This window comes from Acipenser ruthenus, chromosome 36 (genome assembly GCF_902713425.1).
Source record: "Acipenser ruthenus chromosome 36, fAciRut3.2 maternal haplotype, whole genome shotgun sequence".
NCBI classification, from domain to species: Eukaryota; Metazoa; Chordata; class Actinopteri; order Acipenseriformes; family Acipenseridae; genus Acipenser; species Acipenser ruthenus.
In genome coordinates this window covers 4,758,480-4,773,071 of record NC_081224.1, presented here as the reverse complement: position 1 = coordinate 4,773,071, position 14,592 = coordinate 4,758,480, and the positions used below count along the sequence as shown (strand labels likewise).

General features: G+C 41.6%; 1 protein-coding gene across 3 annotated transcripts in view; it reads right to left on the bottom strand.

Moving 5' to 3' along the window:
* The window catches only part of LOC131706585 (far upstream element-binding protein 2-like), a 38,361-nt gene extending 34,122 nt beyond the window's left edge, over positions 1–4,239 (bottom strand). The window contains exon 1 of one of the 3 annotated variants that reach the window (XM_059007943.1): positions 3,943–4,239. In XM_059007943.1, coding sequence (XP_058863926.1) covers positions 3,943–4,068 — 126 coding nt within the window. In that variant the 5' untranslated portion in view covers positions 4,069–4,239. The remainder of the gene's footprint in view (positions 1–3,942) is intronic. The other 2 variants (XM_059007942.1, XM_059007944.1) reach the window with 2 other exon arrangements.
* Between the last annotated feature and the right edge of the window lie 10,353 nt (positions 4,240–14,592).

Here is a 14,592-nt window from a genome sequence, read left to right as displayed (position 1 = left end):
TGAGAAGTTTAGAAGACACAGGCAAAGAAAAAATGATCTTGAGACAAAGTAAGTACCTAGCAAAGGAAAGGGAAAGTAAAAAGAAATACATACCAATAAGTGTCTGATACAGTACAGAGCGGTAGAAGAAAGAATTGGAAAAAGGCTTTTAATAAAAATAAAAAAAGAACTGACCACTGTCACTCCACAATCAACACCACCACATCCTGTAAATCAGGGTAATAACTGTGCAGAAAGGCCCTCTGTATCTGGAGCAGGCCAGGTCCAAACGCATGAATCACTGTGCACCTCTAGAAAGTCTTGGGAAGGGAAGACAGATAGAAGAGAATACTTCCAAAGAAGAAAGACCAGAAAAAGCCACAGAAAAAGCAAAGTTCCTTGAGGAAAAGATAAGAAATACAAATTCTGATGTAGACTTGCTTGTGTGTTTCGGATCATTGTCTTGCTGCATGAACTAGCGACGGCACTGTATATAGTTTTTAAACGTATTTAAATAAAAGGACTCAAAGGGTACCGTGTCAACTGGATATAGAAGGAAGTGCAGTCTGTAACCCTTTCTTTCTGATGTTATAATGAATTGCACCCAAGGATTTAGTTATAAGATTAAATGCTGAGAAAGAAACTCATAAACCAACACAGAGCTTTATAAGTGACACCCCACACTCATAACCAACATTGTAATTAAAAGGAGAATTTAAAGAAATATGAAACAAATGCTATAGTTGTTTTCTATTTGCAAAACACTCCACATCTGTCTAAGTACTGTTTGCTTAGGATTTATTTTTTCTTCAGGAAAAAAAACTTATGAAAATGTTACTTAGAATGTCAGTTATGAGGTAGAAATTTAAATAATTTAAATGAAAAAAAAACAATAAGTTTTTAATTATTGGGTGAAATATACATAAAAAAATTAGAATACTAGAAATACCACTTGTATAAATCAATCTATCTAACAGTCTCTTGACACAGGGGTTGTACTGACAGACTGGAAAATAGCAAACGTAATACCGATCCACAAAAAGGGAGACAAAACCGAACCAGGTAACTACAGACCAGTAAGCCTGACTTCTATTATATGTAAACTTATGGAAACTATAATAAGATCCAAAATGGAAAATTACCTATATGGTAACAATATCCTGGGAGACAGCCAGCATGGTTTTAGGAAAGGGAGATCGTGTCTAACTAACCTACTTGACTTTTTTGAGGATGCAACATTGAAAATGGATAACTGCAAAGCATACGACATGGTCTATTTAGATTTCCAGAAAGCTTTTGACAAAGTCCCGCATAAAAGATTAATTCTCAAACTGAACGCAGTAGGGATTCAAGGAAATGCATGCACATGGATTAGGGAGTGGTTAACAGGTAGAAAACAAAGTACTGATTAGAGGAGAAATCTCGAAATGGAGTGAGGTAACCAGTGGTGTACCACAGGGATCAGTATTAGGTCCTCTGCTATTCCTAATCTACATTAATGATTTAGACTCTGGTATAGCAAGCAAACTTGTTAAATTTGCAGACGACACAAAAATAGGAGGAGTGGCAAACACTGTTGAAGCAGCAAAGGTCATTCAAAATGATCTAGACCGCATTCAAAATTGGGCAGACACATGACAAAATGAAATTTAATAGAGAAAAGTGTAAAGTATTGCATGCGGGCAATAAAAATGTGCATTATAAATATCATATGAGAGATACTGAAATTGAAGAAGGAATCTATGAAAAAGACCTAGGAGTTTATGTTGACTCAGAAATGTCTTCATCTAGACAATGTGGGGAAGCCATAAAAAAGGCTAACAAGATGCTCGGATATATTGTGAGAAGTGTTGAATTTAAATCAAGGGAAGTAATGTTAAAACTCTACAATGCATTAGTAAGACTTCACCTAGAATATTGTGTTCAGTTCTGGTCACCTCGTTACAAAAAGGATATTGCTGCTGTAGAAAGAGTGCAAAGAAGAGCAATCAGAATTATCCCGGGTTTAAAAGGCATGTTGTATGCAGACAGGCTAAAAGAACTGAATCTGTTCAGTCTTGAACAAAGAAGACTACGCAGCGATCTGATTCAAACATTCAAAATCCTAAAAGGTATAGACAATGTCAACCCGGGGGACTTCTTTGACTTGAAAAAAGAAAAAAGTACCAGGGGTCATAAATGAAGATTAGATAAAGGGGCATTCAGAACAGAAAATAGGAGGCACTTTTTTTTTTACACAGAGAATTGTGAGGGTCTGGAACCAACTCCCCAGTAATGTTGTTGAAGCTGACACCCCCCGGGATCCTTCAAGACGCTGCTCGATGAGATTCTGGGATCAAAAGCTACTAACAACCAAACAAGCAAGATGGGCTGAATGGCCTCCTCTCGTTTGTAAACTTTCTTATGTTCTTATATTTAGGACTAATTGGTTCCATGAATATTTTTAGAAACCTCAAATTGGTCTTGTTTTTGTGTATAAAAAGACATGTTTGTGGTTTAAAAATGATAATATAAATTGTGTAATTACTTTTCATAAGACACATAAGTAACTTACTTGCTCATTAAATCTTTAAATCTGGGTGCCTAAAATCATAAAATTTTAACAAAGTTATACTTATTTTGAATTTGGGGTCCTTAATAAGGCACATATTTAGACCCCTGCAAAACTCTGAAATTCACTGCCCTCCTGCACCCACGCTGGGAGCACCTGGGGACACCCCCATACCTTCTACTTAAGATTTCTATCCTCCTACTTTAAATGAAAAAGACTGTGTACCAACAAAACCAACTACTGCATATCTAAATGGAAGCCTGCTTATTTTAAAACACAAGTCCTTTCAGATATGTGTTTTTGATGTTGTCTCTTGTGTGTTCCCTGAAAAACATACAAGGGTTGGAACAGGCCAAAATGAAATCTGATGTGTCACACGCATTAACCCTCAATGAAGTCAAAATTTGATAGGGTCAGCTAGTTTAATAGGGACAGTTAGGTTCAGGGGTTAGATTTTGAGGTTCAGTTTACGCGTTAGGTGTAAGTCCCATATGACTGGCGTAGACTGAAGTTGTGCATGGACAAATAAATGGTGTTAGTAATTGTAAATTGTTTGTAAGGAGAATGACAGAGTAACATGACGTTTAGTTCTGTTTAAGGGGAAAAAAAAACTTTTAAAAATGTGATTTGCCAAAGATATCCCGTAGTATAGTTTTGTTTTTGTTTTTTTAGTTTTTTTGTTTGGGTGCACGTAGTTATATGTATTATTTTCCGCATTTTTTCTCTTTATATTAATATAATAAAAGGTAACGGATGAGATATGTGTGCGAGTCTACCGTGCCCCTTCAAGACCAAGCGTGTTATACGGAATTGTAGAGTACCTGCAAGTTTTGAATCGGTAAACTATCGAAGAACACTAAACAGCTATATAAATAGAAAACAGACGCCATGCTCACTACAGTACATTTACAAAAGACTCCTACATTGATTATATATTCATTTTAAAAGTATTTTGTTTAAAAAATACACCCAATATCAAACAGACAGTATTTTAGCCCTGCACAGCCACGTGTTACTCCTGGTACAGGAGCACGGTCGGGAACCCCATTCCGGGTTGAGTACTGGTTAATGTACCATTCTCTGCCGAACCCAGTTTGCAATGCAATGTACCGACCTAGCGGCCTGCACCCCAGTCAACCTGCTGCCACACACAAACTAACCGCGGGAACCCGCGCACACGAGCCCTGAATTAGAAAACACGACCGGAGCCCTTCACAAGGAAATCGCATATATCGTTACCCCCAAATACTTAACCAACCGCATTATTTCTTTTAAAATCGCACATACATAGAGACAAACAGGCGGGCCCACACTCTCGCATACATGCCGCTTCATCCCCTTCTCTTCATTCACGCTCTGTCCTGCACCGTTCGCTTGATATTTTGCTTGTTTGTTTGTTTGTTTGTTTTTACCTGCCGGGCCCTCTGCACCGCGTCGGCGAAAGCGTCTTTCCTGATCCCAGGGCCGCCTGCTCCGGGCGGTTGCTGGGTAGAGGCTGGAACTCCGGGCCCGGTCGGCACCGCGTTAAATTCCGACATTGTGACTGTACTTGCGGAGAGACGAGCGGAACAAGTCTAGGAGAACTGCGCAGAAGCGGAAAAGGGGAGGCCGAGAAATGTCCTAGGATAGTTGAAGCGGCGAGGAAAAGCCTCAGCGCTGACCAATGGGAGAACAGAACCGCGCACGAGGCTGTAACCCCCGCCAATGCGAGTGGCCTTCGTGGAAAATGGGCGTGATTGGCAAGTGCGATCGTCTTTAAAAATACAATAAAAAGTTTCACGGATTTGCCTCATGAATATTAAGCAAATGTGTGACGCTATGGTGTTCATTACTATCAACCAATTAGAGTCCAGGCACAGGTTGAGTCGTTGCGTGTGTAACCAAGGAACGTATAGGGGGGGGGGGGGGGGGGGGGGGGGGGGCAGAGGCTTGATCGACTCCTTTATTGACCAATAGGAGAGTTTATAAAACAAAGCAAAGATTCCCCGACGAAAGTGTGTCATCAAAATCGAAACTATATTCGCGACAAATTCACACAATTGTAATACATACCCGTTTTGGCAAAGTAATATAGCCAGACTATCATTTAAAAAAGAACGTGGTGCTGTAGTGTCTTCTGTGTGAAATTAGAATGCGAAACTACAGCCATACATTCGCCATTGTTTCTTTCTGGTCTATCAGGTTATCACACGCTGGCGACTCCATCCAAGAGTTTCACAACCTCGCCGTATAAATCTTATGAGGCCTCGGTCTCAATCGAGTGTCTATAAGTGAATATACAGCGAATACTATCTAACGACTGCTTCTGCTTTTTGCTATACGGATATTTTACAGGATTTTTTTTCCACTAACATAATTTAAAGATGCAATTTAAATGTGATAATAAAATTTGTTTTAGTTAGTTTTGTCCTGCGTATTAAGTTATTTAGTTTTCGTGGTGCAGGGATAACAAAATTTAACAGTAAAAACTAATAATGTAGTGTTTCAGGGGAACAAACCAGAGCCAGACGACCGCAGCACGATCTCATTCATTTGTTTATTCATTCAATGTCAGGACATCACAGCGCTGCCTCGAGCTGCTCGCAGACAGTTGTTAATAGAGCTCTATATTGGCTCACACACACTCACACACAAGGTGCACATTTACATACACTGACCAATCGCTCAGAGCCTCGGTACCGCTCAAACAGCTGACCGGCAGAACTGAACACAAACCACAGAACTGCAAACATAGACGCCATCTACATACAGCTGCACTGTGCATGTGACACCCCCCCCCCCTGCCTAAACACAAAACGCAATGCAGGGTGACACACAAACGGCGGGAAAGACAGGACAGGACACACGCACACACACACAAATAATACAATAATAATAACAAGACTGTACTCTGAACAATACAGACTGTTCGTTCATTCTTGCTATTTGATACCGTTGCAAATAATTTAATACAAATTGTGACTATAATTTACCATACACTATAATACAGTACTAGTAACTATCCCTTATAAAAGTTTACCATGGGAAGTCCGCACAGAAATATTCACATGATTTCCCATGGTTATACAATGCATGTACCATAGTTTATTGCCATGGTGTGCCATGTTTTTTTTTTTTTTTTTTTTTTATTTTAAACATGCTTTACCATACCTCCTAGTGTTGGCACCTTTGAGATACGAAAATACTGGACGCCCCATCCCCTCCTATTGTCTACTTCATTTGTCTCTGCCATTGTGACTAACGTTTCTACTTAATAGTTTCGTGCTTAGCGTTACAGTATGCTACTTAATAGTTTCGCGCTTCTTCATTCAAAGGACTGTCAAACTTAACAGCAGCGCGCATGCTCACACCAGATAACACACAGCGGTGAGCACACATGAAAAACATCACGGCGCAGCGTTTTGGTGGCTTACGTTGTTATCTCAATTCTTTCTGGTGCATTTACACACCGCTGTGTTACAGTATTTGAATTTCACTCATACAAGCACAACATGTTATATTAAATTGTTTATTGTAATACATTTTTTTAATAACATATCCAGTAGATTAGAATGCTTAGAATTACCGGACATCTTCCAAAAAAAAAACGGACAGGGGTCAAAGTACATAAAAATACCGGACAGTCCGGTAAGAAACCGGCGGGATGGCAACCCTAATACCTCCCTGGAGTTTACAACGCTTCCCTATGGTTTCACTGTGCTTTATTACATTTTGCTATGCTTATATTATATATGGGATATTTACTCTGATATTTCAGAAGAGAAAACAAACAAACAAATACATAAAAGAATACATGGTCAAACAATCAGATTTAAGGGAAAAAAAGCTTTATTTAAAAACTGTGACTATCAGCAGGACATTATATAATTATAAAACACTCATGCCAACAACATGCTACAGAGTGCTACAGCCATTCAGAGCTTTCACAAAGCGGTCAGGAGCAGCTTTTCCATAGTGCTCAAGTTTTAAAACATTTTATTGCAAGGTTGAAATGCCTGAAAACAATACATACAGAGGGTAGTGCATTCACATTCAAAGATTGACATTTCACCCCAATGAACCTAATACATTTTAGAACAGAGTGAGAAAGACAAAAAGAACAAAGGAAGAAAAGAGGGAACACATGAGAAAGAAAAAAGAAAGCAAGAAAAAGTCAAATAAAAAAGCTTGCATTCCAAACAATTTTCTACACCTCTGAATAAATGAAGATTCCCTTGTAGAGCGTCACATTAAGATTGTATGCAGCATGCAGCTAGAGGCTTCAAATCTCTCTCCCTCTATATATCATTACACCAACCAAGGTCATATCATGCTTACATAAATAACACAATCACATTTATCATAATCTTCATAGTAGTAATAATATATTAAATTACATTCAGTAGTTACTTTCTTAAATACAGTAGATTTACATATTGTTTATGTTAAAAAAAAGGCTATCATTTTTTATTTTAAAATCTAAAGTTTGTTTCTTGCTCAGGATTTGAAATCAAGTCAATACCTCAAATTATTTGATATTTATTTAGTAATAAATACAAAAAAAAATGGTTTAACTGCAATCATGGACACAGAGACCTTGCAGGTTAATGGTTACTCTCCTATTTGACGGAACCAGAGTTATGGTAATAACCTAACGTTCCCTATCAAGTACTAATTGTAACCATTACCTAATGGGTGAGTATACCAAAGCCATCTCTGCTGTCCCGAACCTCTACCAAATGAGGCTCACCACCTAGGGGTAGAGCCTTCACTCTGAGGTGCTGGGAACTGACCTAGAGAGGAGGTCCGCTGCCCAGTTTGTCACCCGCAGTGAGAGGAGGTTTTTTCCACAGCAAAAGCCTGTGGCGCACGCGAAGGAGCCTGGGAGATCTGAGTCCGCCATGGTGGTTTATGTACGCCACCACTGTTGTGTTGTCCGTACAGACAAGCACGCGTCTCCCTCGAACAACCTAAAAAACCCTGCTGTGAACCAGGCCTGCAGAAGGGCGCATGTGCAGGAGTCCCAATGTAAAGGTCTGAGAAGCTGCTGCCATCAAGCCCACAAGTCTCTGGAACGTCACTACCATGAGCGCTCTGTTGAGCTGAAAGAGCTCTAAACAGGTGGCTATTCTCTGATTCTCTGCACTGCCGTCCAACAGAGTGGACAGCATGGACCTGGAGTCCAAGCACACTCCTAGATAGCAGGCTGTCTGAGAAGGCGTGAGCTGGCTCTTCGCCTGATTCACCATAAGGCCCAACCGGCAAAGATGGCCGGTGACAAGTTCCGTGTGGGCCTCTGCCTGAGCTGGAGACTGGGCAAAAATGAGCCAGTTGTCCAGATAACTGAGCACTGATGCCTTTGAGTCTCAATGGGCCAGGATAGCTTCCAAGCACTTCTAGAGAAGTCATGGAGAGTTAGGGAGAAGCCAAAATGGCAAGAAAGGGACGCTGTTCCCTGAAAGGCGACCCGTAGGTACTTCCTGTGCACTGGTTTTATGGGGATGTGGAAACAGGTGTTCTTGAGGTCCACCTTGGTTAACCAGTCACCTGGCCTGATTGACTGCAACAACTGTTGCATCATCAACATTTGGAACCTCCTTCAGCTCAGATAAGGTTGACTTGTCTGAGGTCGAGGATTGGTCTGAGGCCACCATCCCATTTGGGCACTAGGAAGTACCTGGATAGAACCCGTCCTCCAACTGGAGGGAGTGTACCATACGAATACACAGAGCTGCTACCTCCTGAGACACCATTGTAGCGTCCTGTGGGTCTGTGACTGATGTTGGAGTCATGCCCCGAAAGGGAGGGGGACTGTTCTTGAACTGCAGTGAGTAGCTGGTTTGAATGGAAGTCACCCTAGATGTCCGCGGTGCACTGACGCCAGTACTCCAAATGGCCCCCTGAAAACTTCTAGGGCTGCTGCTCAGCTTGTGGCTTGGCCTGAGGCTCCTGTCGCTGCGCTGGGCAGTGGAACTTATTAAAGCCTCTGGGCGAGCAGCTGCAGGCCGGTTCCGAACATCACCTCCGGTTTGCCGCTGGTTTGCGCACTGGAGATGGTCATTTAGGCAGCAGGCGAACCTACGCGCTGCAGCATCTCATCCACCGCGGGTGCTTTGTGTAATTGGGGCATCCAACAGCGGTGCTTTGTCAGGTAAATTCAGGGAAAGCCAAGCTGCCTGCATGCAGCTACCAGCGCAGCCAGGTTCCTCCCTACAGCCTGCCCGAAGTAGGTTCTTATTAACAGGCGCAGCTCATCCAGCTGTTGTGGAGAGGGCCTTTGACTCTCAGAAAGGGACCTCCGCAAATGGGACTGGTAGGCAACCATAATGCTATTACAATTGCCTAGCCATGTGACGAACGCATTGGCTGCATAGGCACGCTTGCGTATCACCTCCGAGACCCGGCACTGCTCGTTAGGGCAAGCAGCATCCTTGGACAGGAGTGCTAAATTAGGTGCGTGGAAAAGATGGAAATTGAAGCCTCCATCGGCGGAAAATGGGTCAGGCCCAGCTTCTCTGCATCATGCACCTGATAAAGGATGTCCATCAACCAGGGAAGAGCAGGAGCTGTAGCCAGATGACTCCAGGATGACTGGATCTCAAAAAGAAAATCTGAGTGAACGGGGGGGGGGATACGGTAGGATCGTCCTCAAAAATTGACTGCCAGCGCACTTGCAAGATTGCAGTGGCCTTCTTGATCAGCGGTAGAAGCTCTGCCGATAGGGAAAGCATAACTGTCAGGGAAGTACTGTCAGATTCCACGTCATCCAACGGAACTGTTCGCCCCCCTCCTCAGAGGTGGCGATGGACAGTATGTTCTTCTGTGGCCAATCTGTGCTTGTAGCCCCCTGGGACCCAAAGGGGGCAGGCGGCGCAGAACGTTCACACAGTGCTCTAGAAAGAGTGCAAAGAAGAGCAACCAGAATTATCCCGGGTTTAAAAGGCATGTCGTATGCAGACAGGCTAAAAGAATTGAATCTATTTAATCCTGAACAAAGAAGACTACGCAGTAATCTGATTCAAGCATTCAAAATTCTAAAAGGTATAGACAATGTCGACCCAGGGGACTTTTTTGACCTGAAAAAAGAAACAAAGACCAGGGGTCACAAATGAAGATTAGATAAAGGGGCATTCAGAACAGAAAATAGGAGGCACTTTTTACACAGAGAATTGTGAGGGTATGGAACTCCCCAGTAATATTGTTGAAGCTGACATCCTGGGATCCTTCAAGAAGCTGCTTGATGAGATTCTGGGATCAATAAGCTACTAACAACCAGACGAGCAAGATGGGCTGAATGGCCTCCTCTCGTCTGTAAACTTTCTTATGTTCTAACTCTGCAAGCACCGTACCTTGTTGGGAAACAGCTGCCCAGATTTTCCCCATCTGCACCGAGTCTGCCGATCGCTTGGAATGGTGACTCTTCTTCTTATTCTTCCTCGGGGGAGGAGAAGGCGAGGCAGAGGTGGATGAGAAAGACTGAAGATGGTTTCCTGCGTGGGCTACTTTCCCGGTTATGTCATCTGGTCTCCCTTGGCACAATGCTATGGGGCGAAAACGCAGCCACCTCTCTAACAGGGTGATGAGGAAGAGCGTTGTGCAGGACTGAGGGATGCAGAACGCTCTGTAGCACTGCAGGAGAGACATTTCTCAAGCCTGCGCTTAGAGAATGGTGCACAAAACTCCCAGAAACTGCGGTTCACCAGTGCCTCCTTGGCATGCTCCGGCCCCATGCAGGAAGAGCATCTGCTGTGCTTGTCTTCCACAGGCAGACTGGCCTTGCATGTCTCGCAGGGATAAAACCCAAGTAAGATACAAGAAGCAAGCAGTGCAGTGTACAGTGTACAATGTAAAGGTGCTGCCTCAATGGGAGAGGGGCGGAGCCAGCAGCAAACAGAACACAACAAAGCAAGGCAGTTCTTCCTGCAACAGCGTGTGGATGCGACAGCGTGGGAGAAGTACAGTCGTGGAAAAATACAGAGCAGTTAGAAGCAGTTTGAAAGGTTGACAGCTGCAGAAGCTAACTAAGCTTCCAATAAATAAATAAATAAATAAATACAATTAACATGGTCTTCAAGCCAGTAAACTGTGAAAACTGCATGATGTGGGAAATCCGAGAAAACCCAACCTAGCTCAACCAAGTGTGTGTAAAGTGCAGCTCGATCCAGGACGAGTAAGTGTGCTAGAAATGGAGATGCAGGAAATGAGACAGCAACAGGAGCTTGAGGAGCTGGCACACCCACAATTCATGGAAGTCTGCACCCCTAGCAGACTGAAAGCCACCAGGGAGATGGAAGAGAGTCGAAACAGCTGGGTTCAGATAGGCAGAAGCAGGGAAAAAAAAGAAACTTCGTCAAACACAACCACCAGAAATCCAAACATCCAACAAATTTGAGCCACTTCAACATTTAGATGACCAAAACCAACATCAAGAGAATGAAGGGAACAACATCCAGGACCCTATAAACAGTGCTGGCCAGGCAGCAAAAAAGAAGGAGGTCATGATTGTTGGGGACTCCATATTGAGAAACACAGCAAGTTCAGTTTGCAGTTTGGACCCCCTTACTACAACAGTGTGCTGCCTTCCAGAGCCTCTGTCAAGCACATCACTGAGAATGTGGACAGGCTCCTAGAACTAACAGGAGACGACCCGGTGACCCAGAGAGCCATTGGCAAACTCAGACCACAACATGGTCTCATTTGAAGTGATTTTTAAAACCCCAAAAGTAATGACTAAAGCTAAGGTTTACAATTTTAGAAAAGCAAACTATGAAGGTATGAAACAGAGACTACCTGAAGCAGATTGGAGTAAAATAGAGAAAACATCCACAGAAAAAGGATGGCTGTTCTTTAAAAATGTAGTACTAGAGGTAGGGTTGCAACAATAATCGATTATCGTGATATTATCGATAATGTTTTTGCATCGATAATTGTATTGCTTTGAAAAATAATTATCGATAATCATTTTATCGTCCGTTACCCACTATGATATGCTTGTGTGTAACAGTAACTCTGCATTGAAGCAGTAAGACAGGACTTAACTGTCTGCGTGAGGCGCAACACGTGATCTGTGCACACTTTGCTTACCTCAAGAAAAAGGAAAACCAAGGAAGGCTTAACCTCACTTTTGAAACAGGCAGTCAAAATCAAGACGAGAAAACCTTAAGTACTTGCAAGAAACCTGTCTGTGTCAGAAGCTGTTCAGCGTGAGATTCTCGGTTATCTCAGCTTACCTGAAAGTGCTATCGAGGTTGATGCACTAAACTGGTGGTAGATGCATGCCCAGTCATTTCCACATCTTTCCATGTTAGCTTGCAAGTATCTGTTTGCCAGCCACGAGCGTTTCGTCTGAAAGGCTGTTCAGTGGATGTGGATTGATAGTGACCCCGCAACGTAAGCAACTGATATTTTTGAATCGCAATTTATAATTTGTTTGTTTTTTTTTAAACACTTTTTTTAATTTTAAGTAGCTTATATTTCAAAAGTTGAAAAGCTACCAAACAAACATTTGGTTATATTATTTGTGCTTTTTTGTAACCAACCATTGTTTCATAACTTTTATTAAAGATGCTGGTCTTTTTGAAAAATGCTTCTAAACTCATAGAGGCAGTTGTCATATTGCTCAAGTATATATAGCTTTAAATTTGATAAATTCCAAGACATTTTACATGTTATTTTTTCAGCCGATAATCATGATTATCGTGATAATTTACAGCCGATAATTGATAACTGAAAATGTCATTATCGTCCAACCCTAACTAGAGGCGCAAAACAATTACATCCCAAAAGTAGACAAATCTAAATCTAAATCTAAAACAAAATGGCCAAAATGGTTTAATAGATCAATTAAAAAAAATATTCAGCAAAAAAAGACACTTTACAGAGCGTTTAAAAGGGACCAAAAACAAAGCACACAGAAAGAGTCCTTGGAACTGCAAACACAAGTCAAAAAGGAAGTTAGAAAGGCCAAGAGAGAGTTAGAAATCAATATTGCTAAGGGGGCTAAAACCAATTCCAAAATGTTTTTCCAACAGCAAGAGAACATTCAAAGAGGAGGTTAAATGTCTAAGAGACACAAATGGCAAAATCATAGATGAAGAAAAAAAATAGCAAATATATTAAATGATTACTTTTCACAGGTTTTTACAAAGGAGGACACAGACAACATGCCCCACATGTCGACCTGTTCCTATCCAATTTTAAATAACTTTAGCATAACAGAGGCAGAAGTGTTAAAGGGACTAGGAGCTCTTAAAATAAACAAATCCCCTGGGCCGGATGAGATCCTCCCAATAGTACTCAAAGAAATGAAAGAAGTTATTTACAAACCGCTAACCAAGATCATGCAACAGTCTCTTGACACAGGGGTTGTACCGACAGACTGGAAAATAGCAAACGTAATACCGATCCATAAAAAGGGAGACAAAACCGAACCAGGTAACTACAGACCAATAAGCCTGACTTCTATTGTATGGAAACTTATGGAAACTATAATAAGATCCAAAATGGAAAATTACCTATATGGTAACAATATCCTGGGAGACAGCCAGCATGGTTTTAGGAAAGGGAGATCATGTCTAACTAACCTACTTGACTTTTTTGAGGATGCAACATTGAAAATGGATAACTGCAAAGCATACGACATGGTCTATTTAGATTTCCAGAAAGCTTTTGACAAAGTCCCGCATAAAAGATTAATTCTCAAACTGAACGCAGTAGGGATTCAAGGAAATGCATGCACATGGATTAGGGAGTGGTTAACAGGTAGAAAACAGAAAGTACTGATTAGAGGAGAAACCTCGAAATGCAGTGAGGTAACCAGTGGTGTACCACAGGGATCAGTATTAGGTCCTCTGCTATTCCTAATCTACATTAATGATTTAGACTCTGGTATAGTAAACAAACTCGTTAAATTTGCAGGCGACACAAAAATAGGAGGAGTGGCAAACACTGTTGCAGCAGCAAAGGTCATTCAAAATGATCTAGACGGCATTCAAAATTGGGCAGACACATGGCAAATGAAATTTGATAGAGAAAAGTGTAAAGTATTGCATGCGGGCAATAAAAATGTGCATTATAAATATCATATGGGAGACAGTGAAATTGAAGAAGGGAACTATGAAAAAGACCTAGGCGTTTATGTTGACTCAGAAATGTCTTCATCTAGACAATGTGGGGAAGCTATAAAAAAGGCTAACAAGATGCTCGGATATATTGTGAGAAGTGTTGAATTTAAATCAAGGGAAGTAATGTTACAATGAATTAGTAAGACCTCACCTAGAATACTGTGTTCAGTTCTGGTCACCTCGTTACAAAAAGGATATTGCTGCTCTAGAAAGAGTGCAAAGAAGAGCAACCAGAATTATCCCGGGTTTAAAAGGCATGTCGTATGCAGACAGGCTAAAAGAATTGAATCTATTCAGTCTTGAACAAAGAAGACTACGCGGCGATCTGATTCAAACATTCAAAATCCTAAAAGGTATAGACAATGTCAACCCGGGGGACTTCTTTGACTTGAAAAAAGACAGAAGTACCAGGGGTCATAAATGGAGATTAGATGAAGGGGCATTCAGAACAGAAAATAGGAGGCACTTTTTAACACAGAGAATTGTGAGGGTCTGGAACCAACTCCCCAGTAATGTTGTTGAAGCTGACACCCTGGGATCCTTCAAGAAGTTGCTTGATGAGATTCTGGGATCAATAAGATACTAACAACCAAACAAGCAAGATGGGCTGAATGGCCTCCTCTCGTTTGTAAACTTTCTTATGTTCTTATGTTCTTAATGCATGTGCCAGTGATGTATGTGCTAGTAATGTATGTGCTAGTGATGTATGTGCTAGTAATGTATGTGGTTGTGATGTATGTGGTAGTGATGCATGTGCTAGTAATGCATGTGCTAGTAATGTATGTGCTAGTGATGTATGTGCTAGTGATGTATGTGCTAAGGATGCATGTGCTACTGATGTATGTGCTGGTGATGTATGTGCTAGTGATGCATGTGCTAGTGATACATGTACTATTGATGCATGTGCTAGTAATACATGTGCTAGTGATGCATGTGCTAGTGATATATGTGCTAGTGATA